General features: G+C 44.2%; 1 protein-coding gene across 1 annotated transcript in view; it reads left to right on the forward strand.

The window, feature by feature from the left end:
• The window catches only part of SFXN5 (sideroflexin 5), a 192,034-nt gene extending 170,467 nt beyond the window's left edge, over positions 1–21,567 (forward strand). Inside the window, exon 14 of the mRNA XM_051974274.1 lies at positions 17,599–21,567. Within this exon, the coding sequence (XP_051830234.1) occupies positions 17,599–17,676 (78 nt within the window). The 3' untranslated portion in view covers positions 17,677–21,567. The remainder of the gene's footprint in view (positions 1–17,598) is intronic.
• Positions 21,568–23,603: the final 2,036 nt, after the last annotated feature.

Genomic DNA, 23,603 nt, shown 5'->3' on the forward strand with positions numbered 1-23,603 from the left:
TACAGCTGGAAGAGATCTCAAAACGTTTTTAGAAAGGAGGAAACTGAGCCCCAGCAGGATTGTATAACTGGCCTAAGCTCACATTTCAGTGAGAGTCAGAGACCAGGGCTCCTGAGTCCAAAGTCACTACTTTTTCCACTGTGCCAAGGGGAAGAAATTGAGGGACAGAAAAGGAAAGCCATTTGGTGATCTCTGCTCCCATGAAGTCCATTATCATCTTTGGGCTAAGGATTCTTAGTTTTCCCTTTCCTGCCTGACATCTCTGCCTCCGAGCTCACATCTCCAAATGCCTTTCCAACATCTCCAACTAGGCGTCCATTGATCATCTGCAACTCAACATGTCTGAAACAGAACTCACCATCTTTCCCCCAAACCCCGTCCCCTCTGCTATCTTCTCTATTCCTTGTAGAGGGAAACACCATCTCCCAGTCCCTCCGGCTCCCAACCTAGACGGCATCCTGTGCTCCTTCCTAACTCTCACTCATGTCCAACATGGTACCGTGGCCTGTCGATTTCACCTCTGCAGCGTCCCTCGTAGATTTCACTTCCACAATCTCTCTCCTAAATTTCTCCTCCACAATATCTCTTGTAGATTTCCCCTCTGCAACATCTCTCATAGATTTCGCTTCTGCAATATCATGTAGATTTCCCTTCTGCAACTTCTCTCCCAGATTTCACTTCTGCAATATCTCTTGTAGATTTCCTCTCTGCATCTCTCCCAGATTTCCCCTCTGCCGCCTCTCTCCTAGATTTCCCCTCTGCTTCTCTCCTAGATTTCCCCTCTGCTTCTCCCCTAGATTTCCCCTCTGCTTCTCTCCTAGATTTCCCCTCTGCTTCTCCCCTAGATTTCCCCTCTGCTTCTCTCCTAGATTTCCCCTCTGCCGCCTCTCTCCCAGATTTCCCCTCTCCAGCCTCTCTCCTAAATTTCTCCTCCACAATATCTTTTGTAGATTTCCCCTCTGCAACATCTCTCATAGATTTTATTTCTGTAATATCTCTTGTAGATTTCCCTTCTGCAGCCTCTCTCCCAGATGTCCCCTCTGCACCATTTCTCCTAGATTTCACTTCTGCAGCATCTCTCGAATATACCCTCCTCTCCTCTGATGCAGACCCTCAACAACTCATGCCTGGGCTATTGCCAGATCCTGGGGGAGAAGGGAAAGAGAGAGGGAGGAGTGGTCAGCCTGTCTCAAGTCTCTCCCTACTTCAGCCTATCCTCTGCTCAGACACTGAAGTGGTTTTCCTAAAATGCAGATCTGATCATGTTATCCACCCACCATCTCAATTCAATAAACTCTAGTGGCTCTCTATTGCCTCCACAAACAAGTACAAAATGCTCTGTTTGGCATTCAAGGCCTTTCATAACCTAGCCCCCTCCTACATTTCCAGTCTTCTTATATCTTACTCTTCACCCCATTCTCTTCAATCCAGTGATACTGGCTTCCCGATTGTCTCATGAACGAGACACTTGTGTCTTGCTGCAGGTATTTTCTCCATGCCTGGAACATCCCCCCTTCTCCGCTCTGACCACTAACCTACCTGGTTCCCTTAAAGTCCCAACTAAAATCCCTTCTTTTGTCTTCCTCAACCTCTCTTAAATTTAGTTCCTTCCTTCTGTCAATTATCTCCTATTTATCTTGTATGTGACTTGTTTGCTTGTTGTTTATGCAATTAGATTGTGAGTTCCTCCAGAGCAGACACTACCTTTTGCCTTTCTTTGTATCTTAGTGCAGGGCCTGGCACGGACTAGGAATGAATGAATGAATGAGAGCATTTATGAAGTGCTGACTGTATGCCAAGCACTGTGCTAGGACGCGAGGATACGTTTCACATTCCAGTGAAGGAGCCATCACACAAACAGTGGGGGTGGTCAAGGAGTTTGGTCTTCAAGTTTAGTGAACGGAGCCATGGGGGAGAAGGTTGATAATATCCATCCAGGAACAATGACAGAGCTGATTTGATGATGATTTGTGGTTCCAGATGCCGAGGAGAGAATGAGAGGACTGAGGCAGAAGTGATTGGAGAGTAGAGAATAAAATAAAAAATAGTAGTTGGGGTTGTCTAGAAGAAGTGGTCACCCACTCACCAGAACAGCAGGGGCCCCAGGGCAGCGAGGTTAAGGAGACTGGAGGGAGGGATCTTCAGTGTTCAGGGAGAAGCGCTCACTCACCAAAACAGCAGAACCTTAGTGCTCATGTGTAGTTGTGCACATTTTTACAGGGGGCTCTCTCTGCTCAGCCCTGAGCCCATCCACCCCACCCAGCTCCATATGAACTTTTCATGGAACTTTTTACTTTTCTAATTAGGATTGAAGTTCCTCTTTGAATCCCCTAAATTGACTTATTGAGGTCCTGAAGATACCACTCTTTGACTAATGATGTTGTTTCCTTCTGATTCACTCAAAGGATTTGTCTTTAACTCATAAATTATGGCCTCAATTTTATATTGATGGGTCCCTTTACTACATATGATTGGATCTAGGCAGGATAAAACCCCTCCCCACCCCCCCAAAAAAAGACTTGCCCTCAAGGACCTTATAGTCTGCTAGGAAGAAACACTGTGTACACAGATCAGCAACCTTGATGTCCTTTTAGGGGTGGGAGAGAGACAAGAAGTGTTTTCTGAAAGGGAAACAGTCGGTCTGGATGAGCTAGGGGATCTAGCCTTGGGACAGGCAGCCGAAGAAGCCTTGGAATAGTTGGATTTCTGGCAGCCTTCAAAGCAAGATGGGAATGTCTGAATCTAAGCCTAAGTGGTCTTGGTGCTCAACTGCCTGAAAGCAAAGGGCTCGTCTAATAAATGACAGGATTCTGTAAGAATAAGTAATAAACCCTCACATAGGGAGTATAAAGCACACAGGATAGATGTTATTTCCCTATTCCAGCTGGCAGTAGTGTGATCCAGTGGGTAGAGTACTGAGTTTGAAGTAGAGGCCCTGGGGTCTTCAATTCCGCTATTTACAACTTGAGGGATGTTAACAAGAAACCTCCTTGTTCTGGACCCCAGTTTCCTCATCCATGAATGAAGGCACTGGACCAAATCCAAATGTCATGATCCCGACCTACCTTGAACCCCTGGCTTCAGGTTTCCAATCTGTGAACCAGAGGCAGACTGAGATTTCTGCCCCCCCTCTTTCTTCAGTGAAACAGCTGGCCAAACAGCAATACAATAGCATCATGGGAAAGGGACTCAGTGTCCCTCATGAGAAACCTCCCCTCTAAATTTTCCCCTAATCTACTGTTGGCAGCCTCAGCTGATCCCTTCCCTGTAACTTAAAGGTGAGACTGGACATCCCCCCATCTCCTCCCCCTGCCCCGCCTTGTGCACTTTCCCCATCATTGCCAGCAAGTCTCTGGCTAATCTGCACTCCCACCTTCCATTCCATCCATTCTGAGAGCACATTAGGTGTTGGGGGAGCTGCCATGGCAGCTGATTTCCCTTCAAAGCCTAAGCCCATATTTTGGGATCCTTTAACTCCCCAGGGATCAGGGGAGCCCATCCTCACTCTTACCCACACATCCAGCCTCCTAGTTTGGGGCTTCCTCTCTTCCTCCTCCTCACATCAGAGGATGCATGATTCAGATAGCCAAGCCCTGTCTGACCCTCCCATTCCCCTTTCCCCCGTTCCCTTCTTCCTTCTCCAAGTCCCAGCTGTGGCCACAACACCATTTGGTCTGCCAGCCCACAAAGGCAGCAAACTCCCTCACCCCAATTAGCCGAACCACTCCACGGGGAGAGACGGGAGAACATAGCATGTTTATAGTCTCGATGCCTGGCCGGGGACCAATTTCAAGGTCGGAGGGGCTGGGGAAAGGGAGGCCAGCTCCCCAGCGGCCTCTCACTCACGACCCCAGTTACCTGCATGATGCTCATTTACCAGCCGGGCCAATGCGAGTGACAGGCATCTGAGCAGCTCTCCATGGAGACACCCGAGGAATGAGGGACAGTGCCAGCTTCCCAAACCTTCACATTTGACCACCTTGTCCAATCTACATCTGAATCAAAATTCCTTCTGGGGCATGACCAACAAGCTTTTGCTTAATCCCACCCCCACCCCCAGTGAGGGGAAGCTCACCCTCCAACAGATAGCCTGTTCCTCACTTAGATAACTCACTGTGAGAAAGTTTTCCTGATGTCAAGCCTAAATTTCTCCTATAACCGTCTCATCCATTCCTACAAATCTAACTCCTCTTTGTCAAGACCTCAGTGACAGCTCTTGTGGCCCCCTAAGTTTTCTCCTCTCCACATCCCCAGTTCTTTTAAGTGATCTGCATGTGATGTGGACTCCATGCCTTTCCCAAACTGCCTCTCCACCAGACACTGTCCAGCTCATTTTGTCCTCCTTAAGCTGCAGTGCCAGAACTCCAGTTACAAGATCTAACCAGTTGGACATTTCCTTCCCTTCTCAATAGAATCCAAGTTGGCCTCTGGGAACCACTATTGATTCGTTGTGAGCCTATGGTCCACTAGAACCTTCAAGTCCTTTTCAGATAATCTGCAGCTGACTTTGCCTTTCACCATTTGGGAAGTTGTGGAGTTGATTTCTTGAACTCAAATGCATTGATTTCTACTAACTCATCTCACTGGATTAAGCCCAATCACCTCGATGGTCCAGAGCCTCAGGATCCTGATTGTTACCCAGTGTCACACTAATTGCCCCACTTTGTGATATCTGCAAATCTGCTAAGGATTCTTCCTAATGTCTTATGTATAAAATAACAACAATAGTCATGATAATGGGTGGCGTTCAGATAGAACCTTAAGGTTTGCAGAAAATATTACAAAAATTCTTACAACAACTCTGGAAGGTGGATGCTATTTTTTATTCCATTATCATAACACTGTAATAATTGTAATAACATTACAATGAAACATTGTAATAAATGATGGAGGTCCTCCATCATTCTCCTCAGTGCTTAGCACAGTATCTAGCATATAGTAGCTACTTAATAAATGCTTATTGATTTTACAATCAAAGAAACTGAAGCAGATAAGTTAAGTGACTTGAATGCAATTAGACAACTAGTAAATGTCTGAGGTAGAATTTGAATTCTGAGCTTCCTGTTTCCAGGTCCAGCATTGTATCTACTGCTCTCTCCCTAGCTGCCTCTATATGACTTTAAGGCTGAAAGAGTGGTTTCCTCTCACTAGGTACTACATTAAATATGATGGTACCTCTGTGTAGTAGGCCCAACAAGTGTGGTTAGCCCCATTTTATAGAGCGAGCTATTCTACCCACTTAGAACCTTTATAAAGGTAAAATCCAGAATTCAGATTGGACTCAGCTCCAAAACCATCTACTATAGGAGATTTTTTTCTGATACCCTTCCCCATCACCCCAGCTGCTGGAACCTTACTCCCATCCAAATCTTATATCTGCTTTATATATTCTTATATTTATTATGAACAGGAGTATTTTACTCAATGTTTAACAACTAGCTCTCCAGGAAAATGAATGCAAGCAGGACACACTTTTAAATTTAATCTGTACCATCTACATTTCTCCATCACTTTCTTAATTATAATCAAAACAATGAATCAAGCCCTAATTTGTAACTTTTACTGATTTCCAAGGTGTAAATAAACATTCATATTGGAAAATTTAATCAGTTCAGGAAAGGGGTGAAAGCTGGCTCTAGCATAGCCTTGCTTACGTCATTTGTTTACGTTGTCTGCCCCCAATAGCATATAAGCTCCAGGAGGAGCTTCCCTATTGTGTTTGCATTCTCAGTGCTTAGCTTGTTGACTGGTTGATTGTAATGGAGGGTTTGTGCGGGGTAATATGAAGTACAGACTCAAAGGCAAGTGGGCACCAGATTATGGAGAGCCTTAACTGCCAGGCCGGGAAGATTTATTTTCATCCAATAGAAAATGATACAATAAATATTTTTTGATCCTGGGTCTTGATTAAAGCAATGGTTAATTTCACCTTGAAAGGAATTTTCCAGTGGGTGGAGCGCCTCAGGCTTCCATGAGTTTCCCAGGAATATTGAACATTTTTAGATTTTCAAATGACACAGAGCTGGGACAGTGACAGGCAAGATCCAAAAAGACTTCGATAGGTCAAAAAATTGGGCTGAATCTAATAAGGCAACAATGGGGAAAATATAGTCCTAAATTTGAAATCAAAGATTCTGTTTTACAAATATAAGAGGAGGATATGATCAGGTAGTACTTTATGTCTGAAAACGATCTGGGTATTTTTAGCGAACCACAAGTTCATTACAAGTCAGTATGAGTGGACAGCCAAAAAACCAAGGTCATCATTGGGTTGCATTAAGCAAGGCGACACAGTGATTAAGCAAGGCAGAGTTTGTAGTAAGAACAAGACTGTAGTCCTTCTGGACTCTGTGTTGGTCGGACCCTTCTTGGAGTATGATGGTCAGTTCTGAGCAGGATGTGGATAAGCTGGGGTGCATCTGGAGAAGAGCAGCTAGAATGAGGTAGGCTAGGAGAAAAGACTCCTGAGGAGACAAGATTTCTACTTTCAAATATTTGAAAGATTGTCATATAAAAAGGATTCATATTGTGGTTTGAGATGGCAAAAACTAGAAGCGATTGGATAGAAGTTTCTGAAAAACAGATTTGGACAAGTCAAGAGCATTTATTAATGGGAAAGGGACGGAAATTTATTTAGTGCCTACTGTGTGCCAAGATATTTCTCAAAAACAGATCTAGACAAGTCAAGAAACATTTATTAATGTGAAAGGGGGAGGAATTTATTTAGCACCTACTATGTGCCAAGATGTTTCTCAAAAACAGATCTAGACAAGTCAAGAAGCATTTATTAATGGGAAAAGGACGGGAATTTATTTAGCACCTACTGTGTGCCAAGATATTTCTCAAAAACAGATCTTGACAAGTCAAGAAGCATTTATTAACGGGAAAGGGAGGGGAATTTATTTAGCACCTACTGTGTGCCAAGATGTTTCTCAAAAACACATTTGGAAAAATCAAATAGCAATTTATTAAGGGGACAGGAATTTGTTGTTGCTTGTTATTCATTTGTGTCTGATTCTTTACGACCCCATATGGGGTTTTCTTGGCAAATACTGGAGTGGTTTGCCATTTCCCTCTTCTCAGGATTAGGACAAACAGGGTTAAGTGATGTGGGGAGATGACAGTACCTAATTGTTCCCCCTCAGGGGCACGGTAGAGAAAGAAACCTAGAGAAAGCCCTGAGAGGAATGAAGGAGTGATGCTCCTTAAAATGGAGGTACCAGGAGAAATTGTCCATTGGCATAGGGAGCCTCAGGTGGAGAAAAAAGTTTGGAGATTTAGGATTGGAGCCTGGAAAGGAAGGAAGATGTAGGCTGGAGGCAGCAGAGTGGAGCAGGCTGCTGCAATGGTTGGTGGGCTTCTCCCTCTTGGAGGTCCTCAGGCATAAGTTTGGATGACCATTTGTCACAAGGGTTGTGAGACCCTCCCAACTCTGACATCCCCCATTCTGTGGGCTCAGCTTTAGGGAGTCTTTTAGTAGTTCTACAGAAGACAGATTGGTGAGTAGATGGTCAAGGAGGAAGACCTCAGGGGAGAAGAGACAAGGTCCTGAATCCCACTGGATGTTGGTTGTGTGAGGAGGTGGACTCAAATGATATTGCAGGTGCTTTATATTCTTTCATTAGAGTTTCATTCCTTTGGATCTGGAAGGTTTTACCCAGAGTTTTATATTGGATTTTCTTGGGAGAAAAAAAAACACATTAAGCCATTATCTGTGGGTGCCTGGGAGATGATTTGGGGGAGGGGGGAGGTGGATCCGTTGACATGTTGCTATTAGCTATTAGAGAAGGGCCCAAAAACAATTCAACAAGCACATATTAGGCACTTACTGTGTACTCAACACTATCCTCAGCTCTAAATAAAACATAGTCTCTGACTTAGTGGAACTTTCTATTAGGACAAAAATGCATTTTCCTCTCTTTCACAATTTCGCTGTTGTATCTAACCAGCATTCAGGCTCCTTTCTGGGGGGAGTGTCCCTCTTACGTCTGATTAAAGTTGGCAATACAGGAAGGCATAAATAAGGATGGATTTGCATTCTGAAGACCCGAGTTCAGATCCAGGCTCTCAACTCACACGGGCAGCATGATTCACAGGAAGAGTGCCATCTGTGGGGCCAGGGGATCTGACTCATCTCACACCTCTGCTTTGCACCGTCTAGGTGGTCCCTTTCTGAGCCTCCATATTCTCCTCTGTAAGATGGGGGTGGGGGCACTGGATTTTCAGAGGTGTCCAACTTGCAGTCCCTGACAATTGTCTGGATTCTTAGGCCTTCTACGTGGAGGAATTAGGGGACTTCCAAGGTCCTTGTGGTTCTCAGTCCTGGAGAGTGCTCAGGAAACTGCTTTTTCTCTTTCCATCCAGAATGGTAGTTCCAGCCTATAACATTTCTTGTCTCCCACTTGCTCCTCACACCCACAATTCCCTGGGCTCGAGGAGCTCCCACCATGAGAGCCAAAGGATATAGGTTGGAATTTTCACTATCCCTTAGTACCCCATTATTTTATTTCTCTAGGATCCAGTCACCCCCTCCCCCCAGGACACATCCCAAATGAGGGGGGGCTGGCGAGCTCTCTTCCCCATCCCTTCTAGCTCAAGGATCCCAGGATCCCTCTGGCACTTGTCTCCCACAGGCAGCGGTGGAAAGGGAAGGGGGGAAGGGTGGCAGAGGCAGGTCTCTGCAGAGGAAAGGCATAGGAGAAAGTGCCCCCTCCCAGGACCAGGGAGCGGGCTCTCAATCACCTTCTCAGCTCTCCCAGCTGCAGGGTAGAGGTACCCAGCTAGGCGAGAGCTCGGGGCAGAGCTCTCCGGGGCCAGCCAAGGTGACAGGGCCACGGGACGGAGCTGGTCCCACGCCGGGGCCGAGCGGCCCCTCCGATTATCATGTAGGCCTCGGTGTTTCAGTGAAAGCCTCCATGGGAAGTTGCTAATAATGGCAGTAAGAGAAAATATGCTACATCTGTTATGGATAGCAGAACAAAATTAGCTGCTCACACCTCTGACATCCAAGATGTCTTAACTTAAAATACTCCTTGGCTTCCTTTGCATAATTTACTGATTATATTTAAAAGAAATACAATTTTGCAATTACTGTTCTTTCCAGCGTGATATCTATGCATCATCTCCCTTTTATGTTTATATATTTCTCCTTCATTAGTGCAGTCTGAAGGGTGATTAGGATTCTTCAAACATTTTACAGAGGTTAAACGTTGATTAAGATTTAATTATTACTGTAAATAGCTCGGAATGACATATGGTGTAAAAGCCTGGCATATGTGCATTTGAATAAATGAAGCGCTATTTCCCAGGATGCCTCAGTCTCTGCTTAACAGCTTTCCCGAAGGGTTATGTTACACCTCATGGTAAGATTGCTGGGATGTTATATTTTGTTGGTTTTTGCAGCTGAAAGCGAAGAACAGTTTTCCAGTTTTTTAAAAACATTGAATATTTTAAATACCTAAATTGTTTTGCACAAATTTTTGCTAATTTGTCTAACTAGGTTAAACATTTTCAAAAGCATTTCGATTTTGGAGCGTGGGCTCCGAGCATTGTGTTGGTGGCGGGCGTGGAGACTAGGGGAGCCCACGGGGGTGGGGGACATCGGGAGGTGGGGTGGGAGTGGGGGGATGGAGAGACCTCGGTGGCCTAAGGTGGGGAGAGGTAGCCAGACCTTCCCCACCTGCTTCCCTGTGGTTGCCAAGCCCTCAGCATCATGGGAACCAGGAAGCTCACAGGGAGGGGTCCTGCTCCCCTCCCCCTTCTAAGAAACCTGCACTGATGACTCTAGCCTGGGATGAGATTTCCCTTCTGAACTCCTCTTTGGTTCCCCCGAGCTTCAGATCATTCTTTGTTTCTTAGATGTGAATCTTGTCTCCTGAACCAGACCATGAGCTCCCTGAGGGCAGGCCGTGGCTGGTACTGGGGAGAGGTGGCTGGATTTGGAGTTCCAATCCCCGTTCTGGGGCTCACTCCCCTGGGGGGACTTTCAGGCAGTCTCCCTGGGCCTCAGGGTGCTCATCTGCGATGAAGAGACTGACCTTTGAGGTCCCTTCCAGCTTCAGGTCTTTGATCACCTGATGTGGACAATGAGAGGAAGGATCTTGGGTTTCTAGACTGACAGGGACCTTCAAAATTCTTTAAAACCTCCCCTCCCCCCTGTCACAGTAGAAGAAAAACAGGGCCCAGACGTGCAGGAAGTCACCGAGGAAGAAAGTCCAAGAGCCGGGATCTGAAACTGGTCCTCTGATCCCAGAACCGGGGCTACTTCCACTGCCCAGACCTAGCACAGGACACAGGAAACTGTTCCATGTCCAAAGCAAACTCTGGTCACTGTTGATGCTTATTATGAGATTGGGGAAAGGCACTGTAGGATTCGAGGGAGATAAATGCTGAATCTCTTCTCAATAGGGGCAAAAAAAAGAAGAGGGAGGACAAGGAGACATGGCAAAGGAGGAGAAGGAGAAACAGGAAGAGAAGGAGGAAGAGAAGGAGAAGGAGGAGGAACAGAATGAGAAAGAGGAGGAGAAAGAGGAGGAGGAGGAAGAAGAGGAGGAAAAGAAGGAGAAAGAGAAGGAGGAGGAGGATAGAATAGACAATATTGCTATTGAGCTGGACTTTGCTTCCTGCCATTCTAGAACGAATGATTAAAGGGATGGTTCGTGAGCACTTAGAAAGGGAAACAGTGATCCAGAGTCAGCCTGGATTCAACAAGAACAAGACATTCTGGTCTTGCTCTGTTTGGCTCCAGGAACAGAACTGGACACCATGGGAGAAGTTTCAGAAAACAAGATTATGAAGAATAATTCAGAGCCCTCTACAGTGGAATAGGCTGCCCCCCAAAATAGTGAGTCGCCCCTCATTGGCAGTCATCAAGAAGATGCCAGATATCCCTTTGTTAGGGATGATATAGTAAGGACTCTCAATCAGATGCAGGTAGAACAGCTAGCACGAGTCCCTGTCCAAGTGGGAGATTGTAACGATTCCACGACTGAGTTGAGTTGAGTTTAATAAACTCCCTTTCTGCGTCTCTCATCATTCTCCAGCCCAGTGTCGCTCACCCAATTTGGGCTCATTGGGATCTTATAGGATAGGCATATTGACCATGGAGTCAGAAAATACTGAATACATATCCAGCCTCAGACATTTGTTACCTGTGTGACCCTGGCCAAGTCAACTAACTTCTCTGCCTAAGTTTCCTCATCTGTAAGATGGAGACAATAGATGCTCCTACTTCCCAGAGTTATAGTGAAGATCCATTTGGTTGTTCAATCGTCTCATAGACTTTGTGTCCCCATTTGGGATTTTCTTGGCAGAAATATTGGACTGGTTTGCCATTTCCTTCTCTAGCTCATTTTACAGATAAAGAAACTGAGGCAAGCAGAGTGAAGTGACAATACAACTTGTAAACTGTCTGAGACTGGATTTGAATTCAAGATGAGTTGTCTTGACTTTAGACCCGGTGCTCTATCCACTGAACCACCTAGCTTTCCCAGGATAAAATAAGGTCATATTTATAATGTTTTGTAAAACTTATAGTACTACATAAATTGTTGTTAGGAATAATAACAGTGATGATGATGATGATTTTTGATATATCTCTCATTCCATGAGTGCAGGAATGGAAAACAAATTTCCGAGATTCTTTTTCAAGTCGGCCCCTTCCTTTCTTCTTGACTATTTGCTTTCTAGATATCTTCAGTCCCAATCCTGACTCTGAGGTGCCTATCAGGCCACATGGAGAGGGTAAAGACCATGGCAAATGTTCATTTTTAATTCAATAAATATTGAAACATCCTTAGAAGCCATCAACCTTGATCTAAGTCCCTTCCAACTCTCTATGGTCCTAAGTCCATCTTGCCCCCCTTGCTTTGCAAATGAGGAAACTGAGGCAAAAACTGTTGGATATCTAGCCCAGGGTCACACAGCTAGCAGGTGAATGAGATGGAATTTGAATGCAGGTTCTCTCTGAGCTGAAATTTGGACAAAAGAATTTTTAAAGGGAGATATGAGAAAAGAATGCCCTCCCTACATGGATGGTGGCTTATGCGTGTGGGCTGAGGCAGGAGATGAAGGGTTGACTGGTGACACAACTAACATCTATTGAGCCAGAAATGGGCCCAGTTTTCTTGGGGGGAGAATCACGGGATCATCTTAGTTGGAAGGGTCCGTGGTGGTGAATGGCCATCCCTCTCCATCATCCCTGAGAAGTGGGCATCTGGACTCTTCTCACAGAATCCAAAGGAGGTAGAACTCAGTATCTCCCATTGCTCTCTGTCTTGCTGAGCCCACTTTTGGAGGTCTGTCTGGGTGCTCCATTTTAGGAAGGACAAGTCATAAAGTTGGAGAGTACCCTGAGCAAAAAGACAATCTTAGATTTAGCAAGCATTAATCAAGTGCCAGACACTGTGCTAAGCTTTTATAAACATCATCTCATTTGATCCTGGGAGGTAGGTGGTAGTAATGCTAATACTTAGGAGGTATTATTATCCCCATTTTACAGTTGGGGAAATGGAAGCAAACAGAGTTAAGTAACATGTCCAAGCAACTAATTGTCTGAGGTTAAATTTGAACTCTGATCTTCCTGACTGAAGTCCCAATGCTCCACTCACTCTGTCACCTAGGAGGATAATAAAGAGCATGTTGTATGATGGGAAAGGAACTGGGATATGTTACTTTAGCTCTCTCCTCCCACTCCTGGCAAAAGAATCAGAGTAGAAGGAGATTAGGATGGCAGTGAGTGGACAGGTCTCTTAGAAAGACATTCTGGACTTGGAAGAGACCCTAGAAATTCTACCTATTTCATTCAGCAAGCCATTTATGAAGTAAAGGATCTCAGGAGTCATCTATCTAATCCAGTGTTCTCAAACTTTTGTTTTCAGTATCTTTATCCTATTAAAAATGATTGAGGATTTCTCCAAAGCGTTTTTGTTTATTTGGGTTATATTTATAGACATTTACCATATTGGAAATAAAAACTATTTTTGAATTTGTAGAGCCTCTAAAAGGGTTTCAGAGATCCCCAGGATTCTCTAGACCATACTTTGAGAATCACTGAATCCATCCCCTTCATTTTACAGATGAGAAAACCAAGACTCAGAAATTTAAAGAGCTCAGATGACACAGTTAATAAAAATCGGGAGTGAGATTCGAACTAATCTTTTAACTCCTAAAATAGTGTCCAGTGAGGAAATAACCACCCTTACTATTATTTCTCTGATCCTGAAGATGTCCTATTGCCATAAATTATATGGCAGTTCTCTTCTAAATTCAGACCCATTAATAATTCAGGTAACATTTATTCAGTACCTTCTAGATGTAAGACATTACTCAGAGCCTCCAAAAAGATCATAGAAGACATAGTTGCTTCTTCTAAGGAGATTAGCATGTCCTGCACAACTTATATGTCTCTCTGAGAAAGATTTAGATTCCATATTTAAAATGGTAGCTAGGATGGTGATGACATGTTACTACTGCTTAACAGCTTACATATTTTAAAGGTTTTTCTCATACAAATCATATTGTATGCAATCTTCACAAAAACTTAATGAATAGTTAACCAACCATAATGAATGGGGAAGAAATTATTTCCACTTCACAGAGGAGAAAACAAAGACTCAAAGGATAAAGACTCACAAGGATTTCTTAAAGGCTTATTATGTGCCAGGCTCTGTGTTAAATGTCAGATATATATATATATATATATATATAAAAGGTGGTTGTTTTTTTCCAATAGTCCAGGTTCCCGAATATTTCTATGTCTGTACCTCCACAGATCCTAGCCTCTTCCTTGAATTTTCTTTCAGTTTGCTTAAAGCCAATTTACTATTTTTTGTTTAGTTCTAAAAAGTATTATCTTGATAATTTGATGAGTATGTCACTAAACCTGAATATTAATTTTAGGTAGTATACTCAGTATGTTTGTTTTTTTATATTGGCACTGTCCAACCATGGACAATTACTATCTCTCCAATTATGTGTCTTCCTTTATTTCTTTGCTGGTTTTGTTTACCACAAGAAACTTTTTTCCATCTACACTGACATTCAATACACAGACACTTCATACATGTTTCTGAAAGTTCTTTCAAGTCTTTTCTGCAAAATGGATTTCATACCTTAAATCTTTGGTTCATCCTTTATCTCTTCCTTTCTTTTTTTTGGACCTCTTTCAATCTTCTTTACCCTATCTATATCCTTTCTTTTTCTTCTTTCTTTTTCTTTCCATTTCTCTTTTCTTTTTCTCTTGAGTTCTCTCCGCTCCATCCTCTCTTTTCTTCTCTTACCCTCTATTGTTATTTTTAAATCAAAATTTTTTCCCTTCCTTTATTTCTATAAAAATACTCTGTAGTTATATTCATTAAAATCCTGAGTATGAAGCAATAGATTAGTTCCCATATATTATAAACATTTTGGTAGTTATTTTGGATGGGATTTTTTCTGTCTTCTCTTAATTAGGTTTTGTTAGTAATATACAGAAAGAGTGATGAATTTTTGAGCTAATTTTATATACTGCCACTTTATTGAAGTTACTAATTCTTTCCAATTCATTTTAAAAGAATTGCTGTGGCTGAATAATTCCTCTAATCACCTACAAATATCTACAGTTTCGCCTTCTCTTTAAGACATGCTTATTCCTCTCTCCATCCTTGAGATAGCTTTCTAGACAAGTATCAAAAACAGATCTATCCACCATAAAGTTCAGCTCTTTTGCTGTCTGTCTTAACCTGTCTTAACTGTCTTAACAGTCTCATCAGTAGCTATGTGATTTTGTGCTGGGTCCACCTTGATCAAGTCAGTCCCCTCCTTCCCAAGACAGCTGGCAAAAGCAGGCTCTATGCCAAACTCTTTTCCCTGCTACCTGTGTGATTCTGGGCAAATCAATCTCTTCATCTGTCAGATGAGGAGGGACTAGCCCAGATGACCTGTGATGTCCCTTCCAGCTCGACTTCTCTGAATGTGATCTCTTCCTATTTCACGGTGCTATTCAAGCCACTGCTAAAATTCCTGATTCCCCATTGGGAAAGTATCCCTCTCAGTTCATTCAATTAATCAATCGTTCAACCAGCAAGCATTTACCAAGGACCTATTATGTTCCACTAAATGCTGGGGATGCAAAGAAAAAGCAAAAATAGTTCCGATCTCCAAGGATTTTCCACTTTAATGAGGAAGATAACATATATTAATCAGAAGGGACTGCTAAGTCCCGGTTCCCACTCCACCGGCCATTTTGATGACTCATCTCCTGGCTACCCTGCCCCCTGGTCAGAATTCTATCACCACTCCAGATTTATATCAAAAATATTTTACACATAAGGTAAAAATAGCAGACATCATTTTCACCGAGGGAAGAGGAGGAATGGTCCTACACAAGAGCCCAGCAGGGAATCCTTCTGTGAAGTGAATATTCTTTGTGGTTTATCTGCTATGAAATCCAGATTTTCATGCAGTGAGATGAATCAGGAGTAGACTAGGATTGATTAGACAAGGGTTGGAACAGGGAGAGAGAAATGAGCAGATGTTCAGGCCCAGAGTCTGCAGAATGGGCAGTTAAGGCGTGTACAAGACTAGAGAACAGAGAGTATCCAGTTTTGAGTAGATGAATAAATCAGACAAGGTATAGCAGAAATGACAAGAAATAAAAAATAAATCACTTCTGGTGATGTGATATTGAAAAACTTTGCACAAACAAAATTAAGGCATCTAGGATAAGAAGGGAATTGATCAATGATGGGGAAAAAATCTTTGCATCAGATTTTTTAGGGAAAAGTGTAGTCCAACATATATGAACAACCAACAGAAATATAGAAGACCAAAAGCCATTCCCCCTTAGATAAGTGGTTAAAGGATATGAACAAAACAAAAAAATTTTAAAACAATTCATAACTACATGAAAGAATGCTCCAGATCACTAAAAATAAGAGAAAAAGTCAAATCAAAACAACCCTAAAGTTTCAATTCATCCCTAAGAAATTGGCAAGAATGATAAAAGATGCAGATGTTCAATGTTGGAGGGCTTGTGGCAAGACAACAGATGCGCTTGTGCATTTTTGGTGGAGCTGTGAATGGAAAGCAATTTGGAAGTATATAAAGTAGCCAAGGTGTTCATACCCTTTGACCCGGAGATTTCATTACTAGGCATCTATTTCAAGGAGATCATTGACAAAAAGAAAGACTCCATATATACCAAAGTATTTGTAGTAATACTTTTTATAATAGCAAAGAAGTGAAAACAAACCACTTTGTCCATCCATTAGGGGATGGCTAAACAATTTATGGCAAATAGATGTGGAATATTCCTCTGCTATAAGAAATGATGAATATAATGAATATAGAAAAACATGAAAAGACTCATGTGAACTTATGCATAGTGAAGTAAGTAAAAACCAAGAAACAATGTATACCAGAGGTTTCAGATCAGGTTAAAATATAATTGGGAAATAGTTAACAAAATAATAAAAATGTAATAAAATATAGATAATATTACATTTTAAAACTAAGTCAATATGTAATCTTTATGTATCAGTCATATACTGATACATTTTTTTATTAATGATCCCTGTTTCTGTTTGAGTTTGATATCCCTGATATATTTAATAACCACAACCATCTAAATGGACACAAATGAAAAAACACAAGACGATTGAAATTGAATGTTGCAAAATTACAAAGAATAAATTTAGCTCCCAAGAAGAGAGAGGAGAAATGCCTCCCTCCATTCTTTTACATAGATGAAGGATCCACAGGTGTGGAATATTACACATACTGGCAGGTTTTTTTTTCAATCTTCTAATCTATTTCTGCCAATATAATAAAAATGAATATAATACCAAGTAAATTTACAAAATAATTTTTACAAATTAATTACAAATTACAGACTAATTTACAAATTAATTTAATTTAATGTTATGTCAGTAATATTACCAAGTCCTTTATAGGACAGGAGATAACAGAATTCATCTGGAAAAACAAAAGGTCTAGAATATCAAGGGAAATGATGAAAAGAGGTACAGAAGGAGGGGAAAGAGCCCTTCCAGACCTCAAGCTATATTGTAAAGCAGAAATCATCAAACCAATCTGTTACTCAGGGCTATATGGTAAGGGGTTCAGATCCCAGTATTGCCACCCTCCTCCTAGGAAAAGGACTTCCAAAGCCAGTCCCTATGGGCTGCTTCCTCTGACCACTCATCATCCCTCCAGGCGCCTTCCTTCCCCATCCAAGAAGCTAAGACTTAGGGTTTAAAAGCCCTAGTTAGAGAAGTAGATTAATAGAGCACTCTAGACAAGAGAGAATCAGGGGAAAAAATGGAAATCCAGTGTTTGATTTAAAAAAAGGAAAACTAAATTATTTTTAAAAGAATTCCTTTTTGATTAAAAAAAAAACTTCTGAGGAAACTAGAAAGCAGTCTGACAGAAATTAGGTTTAGACTAAGATCTTCCACCACACTCCACAACCCATTTTCAGTGGAGAATTAATCTAAGTATTAAAGTTCTTTCACTTTGTCTGTCTTCAGCCCATGTGCTAAAAACATCATTAGTTAATCGCTCCCTGTCTATAATGCTGTTTCTCACCTAGCCTTTTGCCTGTTCTTTTTTCTCCTCCAGATCGAGACATCCCAGTTGGAGCCAGAGATCGCACTGGCCACAGCCAGTCGGACAGTGGTGTACAACAAAGGCCTGTGAGTGGAAGCAGGTCCTCTGGCCAGAAGGCATCTGGGCTGGAGGACCGGGGGATGAGGGCTGGGGAGAAGAAGTGAAGGCCTGCCCTCCTGAGTCCAAGTAGTTGAGTAAGGAGTTCCAAGCTAACACCACGTCACTAATGTTGGAAAGGAAGTAACATTTTCAGAGAACCACCACCTTACAGGAGGTTGGGAGGTTAAGGCATTCAGATTTTAACATAGGGGAGAAGGGGGTGGGGGGGAATAGCCTAGTGCAGGGGAAAATCAGATTTTATAGAAAGGAAATATTATAATCAAGTGCATTTCTGGGCCCTGGAGCTTACAGAACTCATCCCAGCACAATCATGGTGAAGCTGGGAAGAAATACATAGAATGCCCTAGGGAAAGAAATAGGGTGTTGGGTTTTTTAATTTTTTAATTTGTGTTTGTTAGGTCTTTTTAAGTCAGAATTGAGTCTTAACACTGGTTGATGCTGCAAAGAAGCCATTTCATAATTGGGTGGATGAGCATGGGATTTGGGCGCATGAACTTGGTGGGGTGGGGGGTTGCCGTATCACATGTCCTCTGGGGAAAATCTGAGCCCCGGAGCCCTATCTTGCCTTGCCAAACTGGTGTTCCCATCCCTACTTGTGCTCCTTTCCCTCCTCTCCCTTCCTTGAAGACCTAGAACCCAGCTGGACTGGAACTTAAGGCTATGGGGCCTTCCCATAGGACTAGGAAAGGATGTCCCTCCCCCCCCAGTAAGAGCTTTTTGCCCTGTGGAGACCCCCAAATGGGGGAACCACAGGTCAGTAATCAGGGGCACCAAAGTAGGCCTAATTCCAGGCTTTCCACCCAGTTGGGTGTTTCCACTTTGGTGATTTGGGAAAGGGAGGTGGGAAGGGATGGTACTGAGAGCATGGTGAATTGGAGTTTCTTAACAACTGTGAGCTCTTCCAAGGCTAAGGACTGAACCATCCTTGGAAGAAGATACCAGAGGCACTTTATATGCTACAGCAAGAAAGAGATGAGAACTTTAAGTGGTCCGCATTGGAGGGGCTAGGGAACAGAGGAAGAAAATGGCAGCCAGCTTCAAGGGGCTGATACTAAAGTGCTTCCCTGAGCCCTTTGGGACAGACCAGACCTGGTCTCTGGCCCCAGAACTCTAGCCAGGAGGATGAGGATCAGACACATCCACTGGCTCAGGCAATATATAGAAGTCCTTCCAGTACTACCTGGCACCCCCTCTTCCATAGAAGCTCATCAGTAACCACATCTCAGATGGCACCCACCCGCCTGTCCAGCCATCCAAGCTACACAGAGCATCCAGAAGTCCCCTACCCGCTGCTTCTCTCTACTCTACCCTTACCAGGAACAAGCCAAAACCTTATGGAAGCAAGGTCATCTAAATCCTTGAAAGTGATCCACATATTGGTTCCTTCCAGCCAGCAAAACCATTATCTCTAGGAGTGGAAGGCATTGCCCTCTCCCCACTTCCCAAGGAGGAAGACCTAAGAGCCTCCTCTTGTGATGGAAGCCACCTAGGACACATCTGCCCAGGAAGGATAGAACTGAGCTTTCCACTCCTCAGGAGGACCAGTGGAGCTGGGGACCACATCTCAACAATAAGGCTCAGCCTCAGGATGGACCCAGCTGGCCTGAAAGTTCTGGCCAATTTGCAATTATTTTTCTCTGGACCACGTTGCCCAAACAGCAGCCCGCCCCCTTGGACCTGGACATCTATTGGATTTAGAAAGCTCCTCCCTCCCCTCTTTTCTCCTCTCCGAGTGGGTTTTATACCAAGGATGCAAAGAGCTCTTGCTCCTGACTCAGCCCTGAGAGAGCCCAAGCTCTTGGGCTGAGGGTTCTGGCAGTTTTTCCACTGACTTGCTCTGTGACCTTAGTAAAATGACTTTCCCTCTTGAGCTTTAGTTACCCCAAAAGTAAAATGACCAGTGGAAGGCAGATAAATTCTTCTATTGATTTTAGAAGTCCGTTCTGGCTCTCAGAGCCTTTTATGCTTTGACTCATTCAAAATTGGATGAAGGAAGGTACAGGCTTCCATCCACCGGGATAGAGCCCATAAGGGTTTGTTTTTAGAAGAATCAACTATTATCATGAGTGATTATGGTGAAAGGGAAAAATCCCTATTTCAGTAACAATGATGCCTCAGTTGTCTAAAGCAAGACCAAACTCTCGAGAGGGTCTTCGGGCAAGGCAAAACTTTAGTTGTGATTTCTGGATCCCCAGGACCCTTTGTCTATTCCCTAACTACAGTCGGAATTCAAAAAAGGAGCAATTACTGTAGCCTGGACTGTGACTCCTAATTTAATTATGTTATGGCAAGGTCTCTTATGAGATGCCCTGGTCTTCTCTGAAGAGTGAAAGATCAAAAACAAGGTCTCTCTGTCCAGCCAGACTGTGCCCATGGGGAAGGGGAGGGCAAGAATGCCAATCTAGACTCCAATCATAGCCTTCTTAGCGTAGTTGTGAACTCTGGGGACCAGAGCGTCCAGGGATGGAGAGACCCCAGGGAGCCACGGAGAGAGGTCAAAGTCAACATGTTGGGCAGGAGGAAGAATGGCCTGCTGCTTGGCAGTTAGGCTGAGTCCGGTGCTGTAGCTACACCCCTGGTGGAAGAGGTACAATACGTGTATTGGGAAGGGGCAATAAGGGAGGGGGTATACTCTTGAATTTGGCCTCAAGCTGGGCTGAAAAGAACCAATCCCACCATAATATGGCTTCTTGTAAACCCTAGGTTTTGGAGGCTGTCTGGACACAAGCACACAGGCTCACCCATGGGCCCCAGGGAGCTAGAGGTCCCCACGTTCCCTTCCAAGAGATTTAACTCAATGCCTAGAGTCCTACCCTGTCCCTCTGGAACCAGAACTGTGCACTTTATCTTGGGACACGGCTCCTTGGGACATCCCCCAAGGAGAGGGGGAGGGAGCCGCCAAGCCCACCATGCCGGCGTCCTCAACTCCTGGCCATCTCTTTCCAATGTCTTCCAACTGATTTCTAGCAATCTTAACTAAGTCAGGTGTCTCTTTGAGGAGGGAGAAGGAAGAAGAAGTGGTGGAGATGGCAGAGACCTGATGGCGAGTGGAGGGGCGATCTACCTTTCTCCCAACCTCTCTGATCCACTGCCCCACCTCCCCCACCTTGCTGGGAAAGCAGCCTTGCAGATAAGCACTGGCCCAGAATTTCACAGTTCTACCCAGGCAAGAAGAAAAGAATGTTGGCAGCCAGAGGAAAGGGCAGAGCGCTCCCTGATCCCTTGCGTGTCTATCTGCCAGACTGCTGGAGAGTTCCAAGGCTGGGGTCGGGGGGCAGAGGCGGCTTCGGCTACTACTGAACTCAGGGTTTTGGCCACCCTGTGCAACATCCATCTGTAGATGTTTCTCATTCTTCCCCCAGCTGCTTCCAGATCTGCTACAGACCCATAGCACTGCTCCTCTCCCCAGCTGGGAAGCACCCTCCCAATAGCACATTTGAGTTACCATTTGGGTAACTCAAAGGGACCAAGTCCCGGGATCAGATGTCAAGAGATCCGGGCCCCTCTGGAGGAGGAGAACAGACCAATGTGTCTCCCATCATATCCCTGTCCCCTTCCCTTCTCCAACCCGGGTCCTTCATCTGGACCGCCTCGGCCTCTATGTGTGTGACCATGTTCGTGTACTGTTGTGATGGGGGGAGGGAGGGATGGGGGAACTGTTCCAAATTGCCAATTGTCTTCCAGCCCAGCCTAGGGCTCAACTTGAATAATCCTATCACCCTTATATACCTCGGCCGGACCAGGGGACTTGCCGACTGTGGGCGTAGAGTCTTTTTAACCTTCTGAATCAATTTCTCATTCTCTGTGATTTATGTAACACCAATAAACATCAAGGAATAAAAAGTGGTTTTAAAACCCTAAGTCTTAGCTTCGTGGATGGGGAGGGTGGGAACCAATCAGGTAGCCCGAGGTAGGGCTGAGCGGTCAGAGGGAGCAGCCCACAAGGACTGGCTCTTCCCGGAGGAGGGGTACAATACTAGGGCCCCGAGCCCTCACCATACAGCCCTGAGGTTGGGCTCCCTACAGACCTCTGGGACATCGAGGGAGGGGAGAGAAGGGGAGCAGTTGAGGACAGAAGAGGGAGCAAAGAGTGGACATAGTGATTCCCTTTTACCAAATTTTACCAAAGGTAAACAAGTCTTTGTCATAAACTCCATCAAGTTTATCAGTCTTCGGAGCAAAACTCCAAGTTTAAATGACGTAGCTGTAAATGGTCAGCCTGAGATTTGGGCAAAATGTCCTTAATTTCAGCAGCTCTCCCTCTGTATGGAAAAGTCCCCTTGGCCCCTGAGGGAGCTCCCTAGTGCCCAAGAGTGTGTCGTGACTCTGGCCAATGTGTCCCCAGCTATTTCACTATGGGTCTCTCCCTTCTGGAAGTCACCCTCCCAATAGCACATCAGCCTCAAAGTCCCTTGTAACGTGGGCTGAAGTCCTTCCTAATTTCAGCCTCAGGAGGCAGGGGAAAGAACATGGTTCTCTCTAGAGCCAGACGCCCTGGGTTGGAATCCTAACCACTGTTGGCTACCTTGTGAATTTGACACTGGAATTCGTAGACAAGAAAGATGGACCAGAGGACCCCTTCTAAGTCGTCATCTGGGATTCCATGACCATCTTCCCTCCTGCTCCAACGGCTCTGCTCCAAGACAAGCGGTTCATTATTTCCTTATTTTCCCCTCTCATCCTCTCTTCCCACTGCACATCCCACATTTATCACTAAAGATCTAGTCTCAGCCTATGAGGTGCCACCATCCCCTCAGAGCTCCGAGTGGCAAGAGAAGAGGGATTTCTAACCCCCCTTTTTGATTTTATTAAAGCTTTTTATTTTTCAAAACAAATACATGGATAATTCTTCGATATTAACCCTTGCAAAACCTTGTGTTCCAATTTTCTCCCTTCCCTCACCCCCTCCCTTCAATGACAAGTGGTCCAATATATATTAAACATATATTACCCCCCCCTTAAGGCTTTTTTAGCATATTCCAGATAAGGCAAGCAAGAGTCCTCTCTCTCTCTGGGACCCCGCAAAACAGGACAGATCTGGAGGCAAAAGAAGGTACAGGGCATGGGCCAGGCCATGGAAGCCCAGCAGGGGACTTAGGTTCCATGTTTCTAGACTTAGTTTCCATGTTTCTTTTGTCCCCGCTTCCCTGATTTCCTTTAGAATCATAGATGAGGAAACCCTTTAAGTCTAAAAATGTGGACTTGAATCCCACCTCTGCCTCTCATGGCCTGCAGAACTGTAGGCAAAATTCAGTTTCCTCATCTACAAAATGGACATGATAATTTCGCCACTTCCCCTCCAGAGTTGCTGTAGGCATTTAATAAATGCTTGTCCATCGACTGAATGCTTGAAACGCATTGTAGACCTTAAAGCAGCGTTCCAGGAAGAGCTGTTGTTATCCACTCCAGAAGGAACCCAAGGCTGAGTACCGGGATAAAAGGCCTTGTGCTGACATGGCCAGTCGTGGCTAGCTTTCTTAACCTCTGTGTTTTTTGGGAAATGAAGGCGTTAAACCAGCTGCTATCCAGACCTTTCAATGTATCCGTATGCATTTATCACTAATCTACTATGTGTCAGACATTGGAGGCACAAGGAGGGAGTCTTAGGCCCTGCCCTCAGGGAGCTAACATTCTGGCAAGTCCTTTGACCTTCTCCTTGGAAGAGCCACATGCTCTGGATGGGCAGGACTTGGGTAAGTAAGTCTCTTCTCCTCTGAGAGGGTCAGCTCTCCCCCACACACACACAAAACAGGGAAGAGAATATTCACTTAGATGACCTCCAAGGCCCCATCCAATTCGGACTCCTGTTTCTTTGAGGTCTGAGTGAAGGCATCCCCGGGAGTATCATACAGCCAGCCACGTGTCTCTGTCAGCCCCTATTCCTTCACTGTCCTGAC

The sequence above is a fragment of the Antechinus flavipes genome, chromosome 2 (genome assembly GCF_016432865.1).
Source record: "Antechinus flavipes isolate AdamAnt ecotype Samford, QLD, Australia chromosome 2, AdamAnt_v2, whole genome shotgun sequence".
Classification (NCBI taxonomy): domain Eukaryota; kingdom Metazoa; phylum Chordata; class Mammalia; order Dasyuromorphia; family Dasyuridae; genus Antechinus; species Antechinus flavipes.